Source organism: Micropterus salmoides, unplaced genomic scaffold (assembly GCF_014851395.1).
Source record: "Micropterus salmoides isolate LMB-PRFRI ecotype aquatic unplaced genomic scaffold, ASM1485139v1 Ms_hic_scaffold_18, whole genome shotgun sequence".
Classification (NCBI taxonomy): Eukaryota; Metazoa; Chordata; class Actinopteri; order Centrarchiformes; family Centrarchidae; genus Micropterus; species Micropterus salmoides.
The window spans coordinates 29,736,699-29,752,361 of record NW_024040928.1 but is presented as its reverse complement, the minus strand read 5'-3'; the positions used below and the strand labels follow the sequence as shown (position 1 = coordinate 29,752,361).

The following is a 15,663-nucleotide window of genomic DNA, read 5'->3' as shown; positions in this document are numbered from 1 at the left end:
ATCGCTTCAATCGTTCAACTATTTTTTTTACAGGCACTATTTATTTATTCTGTCAAAATAGGACGTTAACTCCGCCACATCCATTCACAGAAAAACATCGTCCTTAAGAGTGTAACTTAGCCTCTCTTCCAATCTTCTTTAAAAGACACACACACACACACGCACACTTCTCAGTCATATTTTCCCTTTGAAGAGTAATATACTATGGCATTTTACTGCTATCAGCTGAATTTAATAGGAAAAAACGGACAACTGTGGGAACTGGACTACTGGTGGAGATTAATAAATAAATAAGTAATAGCCTAAGCCTGGACAGAAAGAGAGACAGAGACTTCATTGATCATTACGTGGCCAACACTTTCTCTTTTCTTCAGTGTGTTTATCTTATTAATATAATGTACATTTGTCATTAAAAATACCCTCCTTATGGACCGTAACTAGAACCCTGCTGGACTATTTGGACTACAGCTTGTGGACTATCAAACTGTAGAATCTGTAAAAATGAACACACATGCAATACAGCATGTATACTTGTATCGATAATGTAAATATCTACTTTTTAAAAATGAATGGAGACACAATAGCCTACTGTAATAATACTTTTACTTTATTCACTGTATACACACAGGGATTACAAAGGAGGTGGCGACATTGACTGATTTGCATTATGCAAAACATTTAAAGTCTGAATGCATGGGTCTTGGCATGTTCCATCAAATTATCTACCACTATCAATATTTGTACATCTAAATCATGCAAATTAGGATATCCCAACAGTGGCTGTGGTGAGAAGTAGAGGAGTAGTATCTTTATGTGGATAACTGTTTATATAGCCGTGTGTCTCACTGCTCCAAAACAGCTGATTCAAAACTATCAACTCGTTATGAATCCTGAAGCTGCTTCAATCAGCTGTGTTGAAGCAGAGAGAGATTTAATCATTAATTAATCAATAAATTTCTCCAGGAAAGGGTTGGGAAACACTGTCGTAGATTATCACACAGAGCTTATTTTCTGTTGCCAGTAGGTGGCACTGTGACATTGCATGAATATTGGCATGTAGATGTGTTCAGGACAGAAATGTTATCAAACATGGAAAGTGTGGTGCAGCTGTGAGCATGTGCACTGCAGTGACAACAACGTCCTGTGTCTTGGTGAATCATCAATTTTTGACGCCATGGACACGCCCTTTGATGAAACCTCACAGACCTCACACAACTTTTTACTGTCAATACCTTTAGATCGCACAGTGAAACTTTGAAATATGATCAAACTGATTTAGTAGTTGGAGCTTGTTAAAGTATGTAAATATAAAGTATGAAAAATGGGCTGAAATTGCACTTTCAAATCAAAATGGCTGACTTACTGTTACTTACTTTCCAAGAGGCCTTTTTTGTGCGTCTTGGGATAATACAGTACATATGCCTCAAAAGTTTTGTGCATGTAGGTCAAACATGATGCAAGGGCCTCTTCTTTGAAAGGTCACTTCCTGTTGCCAGTAGTAGTAGTAGTAGTAATATTTCTCTTATCAAATTTGATAGAGAAATGTGGTAGAGATATGAGCATGTACACTTAAAGGTTCAGTGTGTAATATTTCTGAGGCTCTATTGACAGAAATGCAATATAACATCCATAAATATGTTTTCAGGGGTGTATAAATAATAATGAACCATTATGTTTTTATTACCTTAGAATGAGACATTTATATCTACATAACCGCGGGCACCCCCTTCTATGGAGGTTGCTGTATTTTGTCGTCATGTTTCTATAATAGCCGACAACGAACAAACAGCACTACAGAGCGCGTTTCATCATCACGGCGTTCTTCTTCTGCTTGTACAATTCCGGTAGCGTAGACACCCGTCACTACATTGAATATGTACGAGCAATGAGCGAGCACACGTGTTATTTAGCACGAGAGCCGACAGCCTGTGGATCTTTATACCATGAAGCCAGACGAGTCGGGACAGATACAAGCTGACGGAAATCACGGATGTCGTGGATTTTCCCAGATGGAAGGCTATAATGTGGGACAGATTACTGTACTGTGATGGACCAGGATGCCGAGCTAAAGCCTAAGTTGCTGCTGTGATAATGTGCTGCTTTCGGGCTGTGTGGACACTGTGTTAACCAACCTTAGCAGCATCAGTATTAGTTGTTGGGATGAGAACTATTAATGTTTTCATGCTCACAACTAAGAATATCAACAGAATTAAACTTTTCTGCGTACCTTTTTGGTGCAACAGTCAGTGCTGTTATCCACCCTAGCCTGTCTGCACATTCTGCCTTCTAACACGCTGCGGACAGAATTGATGAAACTGGACTTTCCAGCTCCAACCAGACCATCAAGAAGAATCCTCAGCTTGGGTTTGTAGTTGTTGACATACCGCAGAGCGCTTTGTTTGTCTCTGCTCAGGGAAAGAAACTTTAAATCACACTCAAGACAAAAACTAAAATGAAGTGCAGCAACTGGGTATTTAATTGGGGAAAATAATCAAATCAATAACACTGAGCTTTATAGGTTCCTTCTCGTGCCCAGAAGGATGGTTCCCTCTTCATCCTCTCATCAAAGGGAGGTGGTGATGGCGCAGTGGATAAAACCTCTCAAAGCCCACCGTGTTGCCCGCTTGAGCAAAGCTGCTTAGATCGTGCGGACCAATATAAATGTTTAAATTGTTGTCATTATGGACACACATGGTTTGATTCTCCACAAATCAACTGCTCAGTTACGGAAACAATGAGCACCAAAATATTCATCATTCTGACTGGCATTGTAAAGGAATTAAAGGCCTGTCCCAACAATAGGCAGGGTGAGTTAAAAACCCAGGCTATTAAATTAAATTAAATTTTTAGGTATTTTAAAGTAACTTTAACACAGAGATTAAATAAAACCTTACTTTACTAAAACCAGGTAGTTACAACAACAAAATGTACTTAGAGTATCAAAAGTGATGGGCCTCAACTGCTGAAACCACAACAATAATATGTTTGATTTCAAAAATAAAACTAGGGGCCCTGTGAAGGTTTCAGTTCAGACATGTTTTTATTTGTTGACAGATAAAACCACAGTGATCATTATCTTAACCATGAATCCAGACTATTCCCAGCTGATCTGGATCAGTTACATTCTCATTTTAAATTAATGTGAAAAATGCATGTTGACGTCCAAGAGCTTTGTTCCAAGAGGATAAATCAGCAACTGAAGATGTGATCCTCACCACTTTTAAAATCTTTTTTATTATTTATCAATTTATTTGTATGTATGGAGTTAATTTTGTCCGATGACAGAAAAAAATATGACAAAGGGCTCAAAGTGAACTGCAAAGAAATTAGTTTCAGCCAACACATCATCTTTTGTCTTTGTAACGTCAAATTACTTATTGCTAGGGTTCGCTAGCTAATTGGCCCACATTAAAATCACTCATACTCCCAAAATTAACTTCATGTATTTGTTTTTACTAAATCACTACACGGAGAATGACTTTGTTCACTTTTGTAGTCATAGTTGTTTTTCTGTCTTTACAGGACCTGAAGTCCTGCTAAAAGCACAAAAACATTTCACTTTTAACAGCCAAAAAAACACAATGTTTTTTATTTTCATTTTTGGCCAAATGCAGTCCCACATTTGTGTATTTTAGTTCAGATGGGAGTTGTTCCTTTCCACTGTGTCCAAGTGCTTGCTCAAGGGCGAGAATTGTTTGGCTCATTAAATAATATTACAAAGAGTACGGTCTAGACCTGCACTATATGAAAAGTGCAATGAGATATCTTCTGCGCTATAAATAAAATTGAAGTACACAACATGTTTCGGTGGAGAGAAAACTAATACAAACCTAAATGTTTGACCACAAAATACATTTTTATAGTTAGATTCAAACTAAATTGTGCTGTTGTACCTTTAAAAAAACATTCAAGTGCTCTGGCTTTGGGTTGAGAAAACGGTGTGACCATCAAAACTGTCCAGCTGACCTCCAGCGAGGTCTGAGCAGCAAAGCAAAAACAGACATACAGAATTCATCTGTAGATATTTTTTTTTGTCCTTGTGCCTTGTATTGATATTTTAAAGCTTGTTTTCTAGCTGCTGGAGCATGGATGTGTCCTGCTTCCTACATGTCAGGTTTGACAGTGAGGCGTCGCTGCAGCACTGACGAATCGACTCGTGTCTCTTGTAAATCGTTTTTTTTTTTTTTTTTCAGGTTTGAAGCGTTTCCTGAGAGGCGGTGTGGGCGTTCAGCTCAGCAGTTTCTTTCCTTTTTATAGGTGTTGGCAGGTTTGATTGACAGCTCACCTCAGGTTAGAGGACAACCACCCACCAACTGCACACAATACTGTGGAGAGTCCAGGCTGCAAGTTACATCCTGCAAATGTCCTTTTCATACAGCTGGAGGAGGCTGGTGGAGTGGGGGTGGAGGGTTGTGTGTGCGGTGTGCATCCAACCGTGGCGAGAGGATAATGGGAAAGCAAAGAGCATCATTACCTCTCCATGCTGCTCTGCACCTCTCGCCTCCCCTGAATGCTGGGAAAAGACGGAGCGGACGCCGTCGTTTGGAAGCTTTGGATCTGGACTTGTTTTTGATAACAGTGAATTTCAAAAGATGTCTTTATTGCTTCAGGCTCGAGTCTCTACGACAGCACTAACTTTAAGCTACAGGCAGCGTCTAAAGCACGGGCAGCATGCACCGAGGCTCAGGAAGCTCATGAAACAAGCTGAACTTCTGTTGGGTTTCTTTTTGTCAGAAGTTAATTTTGTCCTGCTGCTAAACAGCAACTGTGACAAAAATCTTACAGAACATTTTCAGAAAGAAAAGAGAATTAACTTTTGTTTAAATAATTTAGTTTTCTTTTAGATGTAACCTACATTCAGCCTAGAATGACAACTATTCTAGAGTATTTAGCTTGAGTCCTGCACACATTGTGTTGTGTTCTTTTGTACAATTTCTTTTTACTTTTGTAAATAAAACTTCTGAAATGTCGGCGGCTCTGTCTTTACATTTAGGGTTTGAACAGAGCAAAACCAAAACCAGGGAGTGTTAAGTTATGATATCTTCTCTCTCTCATATATATATATATATATATATATATATATATATATATATATATATATATATATATATATATATTTTATTTGTCTATTTTCCATAAAAGTGACGTCCACGGGGCAGTTTGAACTACACCAACACAAACACAGCTGAGACAGAAGTGTCTTCAGCCACCAGAACAGGTTCAGTGTGTGAACTCTTGTTTCTCTGCTGTAATAATTTAAGACACACTCTGTGATTCACATTACAACAAGTCTTACAGAAGATTCTTTAAATTTACTTCTTTTTTTTGTTTGTTTTTTTATAGATTTTGACCTTCATATCTTCTGTTTTAGGTAGTTTTTTGTACTTAATACATATCTTTAATATTGTGAATATTATTTGGATTATTTGGGTAGAAGTAATGAGGTCTGGATTTTTTGGTATTGATATATAAAACTTGAGTCATTTATCTCTAACAAGTCTAATTCTGTGTGTAAATACATCACTAAGTTTATGTGCAAAACTTCATCCTACATTTATAGTAACTGTAGTAGTAGTAACTACTGATTTTCTGAATCAGTGTGGGAAAAATTTAATTATGATAAGCAAAGTATAATCATTTAGTCTGACATTATTAGCATAATATTTTGTAATTTGAGGTATGTTTTGTGCAATTTAAATCCTCAGTTTACACCAGTATTTAACAGCATTTCGATTCAGTGTGTTTCATATTACATCTTTATGTCAATAGTATACCAGTTAATATCTAGAATATTCTTTTTGTGTTCTCATGTTCAAGTTTAACCTTCTACACCACCAAAGTTTGGGTTTCTAGAGCGCTATATCAAAATCAGAAAGTGTATCTCAAAGTTACAGTATATCCTGTGTTTTTGTCCTCTTTATTTATTTTTTCATAAAATACATCTCTAACATTCAGCTTTTGTTTAAATATTCTCATGTTTTTTTTTATTTGGTTCGGGTGGTGAAATCCTGCTCACAGCCCCAGAAAGCTTTGGGCCGGCCCTGCCTGAGCACTACTTTACCTCAGGAGGCCGATCTGCAGCTGGATGGCTTTTCTGTTTCAGGCAGAGCTCAGATTTGTTTTTTAAGATCAGCAGCTTCAGCTCTTTCATGTTTTTGCCTTCAGACCTTTGGTGTGGGAAAGCTGCGTCAGATCTGCAGGCAGTTTTTAAAGGATTTACAGCTTCTTTTAAGCACCTCTTTTCCTCACAGAGCTCCTCTGTTTTTCGTCTCCTTCCCCGAGACGGTCGCCTGAATCCACAATCTGTCATTTCCAACATTTGGTAATTATTCCCCCTCAAACACACCTCCCCCACCTTACCTCCCCCTTTACTATGAGCCAGAAAGCTCAGCTGAAAACTCCACATTTCCCCGCTCAGCTGTGAGGATTAAACGTACTCCTGGAGGCTGTAGCTGTCTTTGATGTCTTTCGGAGGGAGTTTGGAGGGAGACAAGTAGACCTTCTTCTGCTCCTGACCCTGTTCAGGAGGTTTCTTCTGCTTCACTTTGTCCATCTGCAGCTGAACCGTCTTGTTTTGCCTGTTTTTCGGCTGCACGTCCTCCGTCTGCAGCTCCCGCCTCCGCTGCTCATGTGGGCACGTTAGACGTCTGTCGGGGTCAGCGGAGGAAGCGAAGTCCGGTCGTCCAGATCTCTTTCCAGGACATGACAAACAAAAAATGACCCCTCCAGCCAGGAGGAAGCCGGCGGATATAAACGTCACGCACAGAGCTCCTCCCGGCTGATATTTGCTGCTCTCCGGCAGGTCCGTGGTCAGGAAGACGGTGATGACTTCGTTGGTGAACCAGGATGCGGGGACCAGGCAGAGAAAGCTGGCCAGGATGAAGCAGCCCCCCGCAGCGATGGCTGTGTGCCCCTTTGCTCGGTGGCTGCCCCCCCAGCGGGTACATTTAAGCCCCAGGGAGGCGAGGCAGAGTCCGAACAACGCCACCAGGCAGGACAGAACCATGGCGGCCCGCGTGGCCTGCAGATACCCCGGCAGCGACAGAACCGAGTTCTTCATGGTGCAGCTGAAGACCCCGGAGCTGTACCAGACGCAGTCCATCCACAGACCCTGCATCTGCGAGATGGGGGTCATGATGCTGGACCAGGCGTTGATGCTCACCTTCCAGTTGGGCAGCAGAGTGGCCACGGTGGTGCCGAGGACGCCCAGGAGCGCCAGGGCGAACGCCAGGATCTGAATGGCGGCGGACAGCATCGCTCAGTACCCCCCCAGCCCCAGTACAGCTCCGGTCCGTGTTGGCGCGGCGGCGTCCCGGGCAGGTCCTGACAGCAGATAATTCCTCAGCGCAGGCTCCAGCGGGCTGCAACCAGAGGAGAAATGAGAATTGAAGTGAGCGTGGGAGCGTGACGGACGCACAGCTGAGGCTGCTGGTGGGAGTGCGTTTTCCTCCCTCAGTTTTGTGATTTCTTTTTTAAAGAGGGGTGGGGGCGGCGAGCATGTGTGAGCTCGCTGATTGCCTGCATTAGTTACTCCGCAGCTGATGTGGTGATCATTGACACTCAATTATGTCCATTTAAAGCTGCAGAGTCCCCTGGGTTTACTCCCTGTGAGCTGCAGGAAACATCCCCACAGAGGAAAAACTCACAGCTCCCTCAGAGTGAAGTTATTTCTGCAACAAGAGGAGGAATCAGCCGTCTCTTCAGGTTCAGTTGTTGAAAGCTGGAATATTACCTGAGTGTCTGGCAGCCTCTCCTGAAGTGATTCCTGAGGACGAAGCAGAGAAGCAGAGTGAATGAAAACACAGGGTTTGTGGGTTAACAGCCTCTAACTATCCTCTCTGCCTGCCGTCTCCCTGGCAACTGTACATACAGTTTCATCCCATTCTGCGTCCTGGAAAAGATGCACCAGGCGTCCTTTCTTTCTTTTTCCCCCCCCTGCGAGCTCGCTCTGAATAACAGAAACCTTCGTACGAACACAGTCGGCCGAAGTCTGGTTCAGGAAACAGGGTTTTGTTCCTAACCTGAAGGTCACCGGCTCTCTGCCGAAGCAGCCGCAGAGCAGCGTTCTTATCTGATGAGTTGATGGCGGGGTACGGCAGCGCCACGCAACGCCGCAGAAATGGTTCTCCGCCTTTGACCACACAGCCGCTCACCTGGAAATGACTGTTTGATTGTTTGGACAGTTAGATTTTGTCCTTTCGCTCTGTGTGGTCACTGTCACAGAGAGAGTTTGAAAATGATAAAGAGCACGAAGGTAAAATTAGTGATTATCACTGATAATATCTGCGTGTTTGAGTGCTTCGCTTTCGAAACCTGACAGAATCACTGGTGCTTCTAAAACAATCAGCACGCACCATCGGGGTCGTCATTTTCGTTTGGTGATAAAACCGCTGAGCTGTTCTTTGTCCAGCTGCAGTGTGAATCAAGGTGTCGCCCGTCATGTGACTGAAGAATCGCCCACTGCAACGCAGTGATAAGCGTCCGCAGCCCGCCCACCCGTAATGGGACCCGGCAGTCAGTCAGTGGCAGCCTGTTATTACCATAATCCTCCAGTCTGGGTCTTATCAGCCTCAGACCTGCACAGACAGGAGCAGCTCCCACCAAACTGCAAACAATAAACACACGTTTTCACCAACCAGCCTCCCTGTGGGAAAGTATCACGTTAAAGTCCCCGTGAGCTTCATTTCAACCATCAACACTGCTTAATGAATGTTGTCATGTTGAGAGAGTAACTCATGACAAACAGACCACAGCAAAGACGACTCCGTTTCCCACCAGAGAGACGCAGCGATGAGGTCATCGTGTACGCCAAACCAGGAGTTACTGCAGCTTTAATGCGGGAAGATTTCTAATGGAGGTTCTGTACTGTGGTGAGATAAAACAGTGGCTCCCAACGTTTTCAGCTTGTGGCCCCTTGTACTTTTATCACAGCCTGTGGTCTTTGTGTGGACAAATAGGAGCTATTTTACACAGATTTAGGATTTTAGGAGGTCGGGGCCCCTAGGATGGGCACCAGATATTTAGATGGGGGTTTTATTGTGGTGGCACACAGAGGAGGTCAGTGTGACTGAGCAGTTCTGATCTACTGGTTAAAATGCTGCTGGTGCAACTAAACCAAGACCAACAGGATAAAACACAATAAAATGATACCAAACCCAAATGAAAATATATTTACTTGTTACAAAATGTACATAAAACATGAAGGTATTTAGTGCCCTAAACTGAAAGGTGAGGTTTTACTAAGACAATAAATGATGTGGTGTTTTTATATAGTCTGGGTTATATCAGTAAACCTACTCATACAGGGTAACTTGTTTATGTTACATAAGTTAACAGTCTGCTTCTTTTCACATATGGCACCTATCAAATATGTTTGTTTTTTAAATCCAGCGCTTGTTGTTGCGGAGGTGGGTGGCTGTAGGTTACTTTGGACAAAAGCACCAAATAAACAATAACATAAAAACATGTATTTTTCTAATGAGATCTGGTTTAGTAGCATTTTCTCTTTTGTATTAAGTCAAAGGACTCTCTGACGTCGTCAGTAAAATTGAATCCAGAAGACAATCCATAAGTAAAATTTGTTACTGCAACTTCGGTTGTTTGATGTATTTAAAAGATTTTAGAAGTCTTAAACCTCAGATGTCAGAGCGTCCTTGAATGCATCGACAGGGAGAGTTTTCCCAGCAGCCCTCGCTCTCAACTGCATCATGACAATAATAATAATAATAATAATGTCAGTTTGAAAATACAGTATTTGAGTGAACCAGGTCAGTGATGGAGTCTCTCTCTGCAGGCTGATTTCAGAAATGAAAATAAATCAAAATAATGATCAGCTGTTATGCTGATTACATTTGGACAAACTTATTAATTGCTTAGTTTAGAAACTGTCAGAAAATAGAGAAAAAAACTGTCTAAAAACCAAAGATAATGATGATTTTTTTAAACAGAAAATATACTTTAAAAGCTGTTTTATTTGTATTTCTAAGAAGGATGAGTTCTAAATTTCTAACAGAGATGAATCACCTACTGGATGGGGGGATGATGTGTGGCGTGTTGAGGCGTTCAGACCTGCTGTGATCTCAGACTTTGTCCCACATGCTGAACGCTGTGTATTAATATCCAGCTGCTCCGGTCTGCTCGTGTGAAACGAGGTGAAGTCTATTAAAACAGACTCTGGAGGTTTGACTCGACGCCTGAGGGCCTCCTGCTGCAAGGACAAACGTTTACACCAGCGTTTGTTCTGTTTGTGTTCCACCAGCAAGGTTCTGCTCTCAATTAAGTGATACCTGGGGGGGAAGTCAGTGTTTGTTTTGTTATTATTATTATTTTAAATTTAACATTTTGTTAGGTTTTTTTTGTTTAATTGTTTTGGGTCGTTTTTGTTTGATTTACATTTTTTTGTTAAATCAATCAATTTTCTTTTGTTTTACAATTGTGTTATTTTGTTTATTATTATTATTTTAAATTTAACATTTTGTTAGTTTTTTTTGTTTAATTGTTTTCGGTCGTTTTTGTTTGATTTACATTTTTTTGTTAAATCAATCAATTTTCTTGGTTTAATCTTTTGTTTTACAATTGTGTTATTTTGTTTATTATTATTATTTTAAATTTAACATTTTGTTAGTTTTTTTTGTTTAATTGTTTTCGGTCGTTTTTGTTTGATTTACATTTTTTTGTTAAATCAATCAATTTTCTTGGTTTAATCTTTTGTTTTACAATTGTGTTATTTTGTTTATTATTATTAGTTTGGTTTAAAATATGTTCTGGACTTGTTACCTCTATTTAGTTTAATTTATTCATACTTTTACTTTGGGTGTTTTGTTTTACAATGTATACACTATACACTGAAACAATGTATTTTTTATTTGCTTTAAAATGTTTTGTTTAATCTTAAAATCTCTTTTTTGTTTTAATATCGCATCGTTTGTTTTAAGATTTTGTGCGTTCTTTTGTTTAAAGTAAAAATGATTTCTTCTGTGTAGTTTAAAATTTTTAAAGAGTATTTATATGATTTGTTTTGGAGAGTTGTGTTTTGTTATTGTTGTGCATTTTATTGTTGAGTTTTTAGTGCTTTTTTGGTCATTTTGGTTGTTTTTCATTTGCTGTTTGTATGAAACCACAGTTACCTGTTCAGCCCAGCGTCGTTGCTTCAACATCGAGACTTTCAGATTAAAGGGAGATTCTGCAGGGAAGTTTTTGTCCAACATTTTTTAAAAAGTCAAAACATCACTCTGAACTTATATCATTGTTTATAGATATAATAAGCAGATCTGAGGGTTTTGACTAATCCAGTGAATTAAATACCTGAAAATGATGCAAACATGTACGAAATCGATATTATCAGAGATCAGTCCTCACTCAAGCAAAGTTATGCTTTAAATTCAAAATGAAAGATGATGGTTTCAGGTAAATTGTGTATTTTTCTACATGTTGAAGCTGCTTTTGTCTGACATTATTTTGAAAATATTTTATGAGGTAATGATTTATGTCTGTTTCAGTAATTAAACAAAGATCCGTTCTATGTTTTCTGTTTTAAGTGAATAAACACAATAAAGTTAAGTAAAATATGCTGGATCAGCTGACTGTATGTGGGCGGACGTTTCTTCTTCATGTGTGTATTAATCCTGACGTACAGCGACGCACAAAAGAGGCGGCGGCAACGCGTTAAATGCTGCAGAAGAATCAAACACGGTGCTCGTAAAGGCCTGTGATTCTCCAGCCTTTCATCCAATATGGCAGAAATTAGCTTTGCATTAAAGCTGACAGTTTGACCTTTGACCCCCACAGTCACAGTGATAATAGGAACCCCCCGCCGGCTCCATTAGGCATCAATCAGCAGACAGACGGGAATATAAATGAACTGCTTTATCTCAGCTGAACACACACACAGATTTCATCTTCAGACGTTTGTAAAATATGATATTTATTTAAATTGAGAGCACGCTTTGTTAAACAGGGGTAGTATGTATTTGGATAAACGCTGTCATCATATAAATATAACATTAAATGTAAAAAATGTATTAAAATATTTTAGATAATAAAAAGTAAACCTGTGCTCTTGATTTAAAATAGCTCTTTAATTAGTATCTAATAATATAATCATTAATAAGGCTCTTTCTTTCCTTTATACAGCATGTAACAGGAAACAAAATATATATATTAACAAAACATTTTAATAAACAAACAGCGTATTCGAGGTTAATCAAAGATGAAATGTTGTACAGCAGGTCTAAAGTACGTATTACCACTATACAATACATAATACTATATTATATTATAGCTCAGCCTTCCTGATGGACCAGAGCAAAAACAAAAAGCTTCCAACAGCAGAAAAGGTTCCTTCAGCTGAAATGATTTCCTCCACTACGGAAGGCCAAACGTGTTCAGTGTTAAATTAATAATTATATCTAGTCGTGATAATATAAGCAATTATCACGAGTAGATATAATTATTTAATTTATTTATTTTTACTGACCTTCACTGTAAGTTCTTATTGTTGTCAACTGGACTTGTTAACTCTTTATTTTATTATTTATTTTTTTAGTTTAATTTATTCAAAAAGTGTTTATTTTATATACTGCTGCTTGTTCAATTGGGCAAGAGTTCAGTTATGTTTATGTGTTAATTGAATTAAAAAATTCAATAAAATAAGTTAACACATTTATGACAATGACCGCATTCCTAATTTATTTATGCATTTATTTTTACTGACCTTCATTATAAGTTGTTGTTCTTGTCATCTGGACCTTTGAAATTATTTCTTTTTTTCAATTTTAGTTTTATTTATTCAGTGTCATTTGTACGATGTTCATTTAAGTAGTTGTTCAGGTAGGGGAAGCATAAGTTTTATATATATATATTTATTAGGTCTGGGCAACGCATTAATTAATTAATGGTGACAATTATTTTATCTCACGTTAACGCAGTTTTTATTACTTTTATTTTGAAAGTCCGCTGCTCGCTGGCTCTGAATACATATCCAGTCAAACGGGTCACAGGAGGGGCGGGATGTTGATCAGCCTGCAAATCAGCCACCCGAAAAAGCAGCAGAGGGAGGCTTCGGCAGACTACGCTGGACGCAGCGTGTGGAAGGAGATAAACAAAAGCAAGACAAGCGATCAAACGCCACAGCGCAGTGGACAGCTGCACCCTGCATGCTGGTTAGTGTTGGGGAAGAAGTCGGCCAGAGGAACGTTCTTAAAAACACAACGTAGTCTCTGCTCAGGTGACCAGGAGAGTAAACGGCAGGTGCTCTGTGGATTGTAACCACGGCAACGGCTTCTGTAGCCTGTTTAACTTAAGTTAAAATGAAAGGCTACGTAACTTTACCCGACAGGCGTTCATCTGACGCTCTGCCGTGTGAATTCCCTCCTGCTGATGTCCTCTTTAGTTAAACAGTGATAGATTCTGGAGACTCCCAAACAGCGAGGATCAGTCTCTCTTCCAATGAGTCGCGCTGCGCGTCGCGTACAAGCTACTTTAGAATTTATGTTTCAATAACATTTTCACTTAGGGGTGTCCTCACTTTTGTCTCCAGCAGTTTAGACATTAACGGCTGTGTGATGTGTTATTTAGAGGGGACAGCAAATTTACACTGTTACACAAGCTGCACACTCACTACTTTACACTGTAGAGTCATTTCTTCAGTGTTGTCACATGAAAAGATAGAATCAAATATTTATAAAAAAGTGAGGAGTGTACTCACTTGTGTGAGATGCTGTAAATATTTTAAACAAAAGAGTATGATAAGAACATAAATCTGAGAAATAATACAATATGTTTGAGAAGATTATGTCTCATGCCAGTTTCTAGAATTTCTAATTGTTTTTTTCCACTCAAAAAAGACCGTTTTCTTTTTCAGTGGAGGCGAACAGGTGAGAGTCACAGCGAGTACGGCCAATCAGCATCAGCGCTCACCTGCACATGTTGTTTCAAGGCAGACAGAAAAAAAGGAAAACTTTGAAAACATTTAAAAAAATCTAAAAACTCACCTGCCGACAGAGACGTGACGAGGTCGTCATCCTACAGCCACTGTGAGGACACACACACACACACACACACACACACACAGCGGTGCAGGTGTGTGTGTTTGAATGCAGGTCTACTTCAGCACATTCCTGCTGTTCAAACACAACAAACTGACTGTGTGTTGGACAAACAGCGGCCCGAGGCTCAAATCTGGCCCTCTGACCAAAGCATCTGGCCTCCTGATGAGAGTTTTCCTTCATGTGCTTTACATCAAAACCTTTACTTCCGTTTTTATAAATCAGCTGTAGGAGTGTAGTGTAAGTGTAATTTAATTTATGGGTTTTTGAAGTCAAATATTTTATTTTGCTTTCTGGTTCCAACGTGTTTCCGTACGTGACTGCAGCTTCCTCTCTAACGGCCAGCAGGGGGCGAAAACAAGTGTGATTGCATAGAAGTCTACGGTAAAATGAGTCTTCTTCTGAGGTGGTTTATTCCCTCAGTAAACACTTTCCTGATGAGTTTATGGTCTCAGTCGCTAGTTTCAAGTCTTCTTCAACACAGCATGATGTTCATTTAGTAAATTATGGTCCCATTTAGAGGAACAGAGACCAGGAAGCAGGGGGGGCTTTGTGAGCAGGGGCCACCTTGTGATTGACTGATTGACAACATGGCGGCGGCAAAACTGCCATACTCGAGGCTTAAAACGTTAGTCCACTAAACAACAGGTGACGTCACGGTGGCTGCGTCCTCTTCCTTTACACCTCTCATGTTTAATCCAGCCATAAATGCTTGCTGCTTCTCTGGGCCCAGCTCGCACCAACTGATCATTTATGTTAATGTGAATCAATAAATACATGAACTAAAAAACATAACTGCAGCCCTTATTGTCTCGACTGTTTTTCTCTGGCTGATAAGATGGTGAAACTGTATTAAATATCTTTCTGTATGAGCTTAAATTTAACTTTAAAAGTCTGCAGTCTGAAGAGAAACAGCCGAGACAGCAGTTTCTGAAACCATTAAAAACAGGCTGCTGGTGGTAAGATGATGGATTTGATCATGTACTTTATTAATGTCTTTCCTGTTTTCCATTAATAAATAAAGAGGAAGCAGCATCGAGCTGTTTCATCCTCCGTACAGCAGTTACTGTGGCAACAAGAGCTGAAGTGACTCACCATCACGCACACTTGTTTATGTTTATTCATTGTTTAATGTCAAAAACAGAAGATTTCGAGCACGATGGGACGCTGAAATTAAAATCTGTGAACAGAAGCACAAACCTCTTCATTCTCTTCAGCTCTTGTTGCCACAGTGAGAAAAACAAAGAGCTGCTGAACACACTGATCACAAAGAAGAGACTGAGCGAGAGGGCAGAAATACCACACATGCTCACAGGTTCAGGTTCATCTGCATGAAATGTGTTCGTCTGAGGCCAAAACTCACGACTTCAGCTCGACGCTGGACCTGCTGGTTCAGACTGAAACATCTCAGCAGCTGTTGGACGGACTGTGATGAAACGTGGTTTAGACCTTAATGTTCCCCTCAGGAAGAACTGTAATAACGTTTCATCTAGTGCCACCATCAGGTCAACATGTTCACGTGTCCAACACTTTGGCTTAAGACCAAATCCCCAGACAGCCCGTCCTCGCTCCCCGACACTTATGGACGCATGGTCAAGACCCATCAGCGGCGGTTTGT

The 15,663-nt window shown here is 40.0% G+C and overlaps 1 protein-coding gene across 1 annotated transcript; it reads right to left on the bottom strand.

Annotated features, from left to right (window-relative positions):
* Window positions 1-5,332: 5,332 nt before the first annotated feature.
* LOC119909421 (claudin-20-like) lies at window positions 5,333-7,689 on the bottom strand. Its single transcript, XM_038727649.1, has one exon. The coding sequence runs from the start codon at window positions 7,253-7,255 to the stop codon at window positions 6,428-6,430; it is 828 nt and encodes a 275-aa protein (XP_038583577.1). The 5' UTR covers window positions 7,256-7,689; the 3' UTR covers window positions 5,333-6,427.
* Between the last annotated feature and the right edge of the window lie 7,974 nt (window positions 7,690-15,663).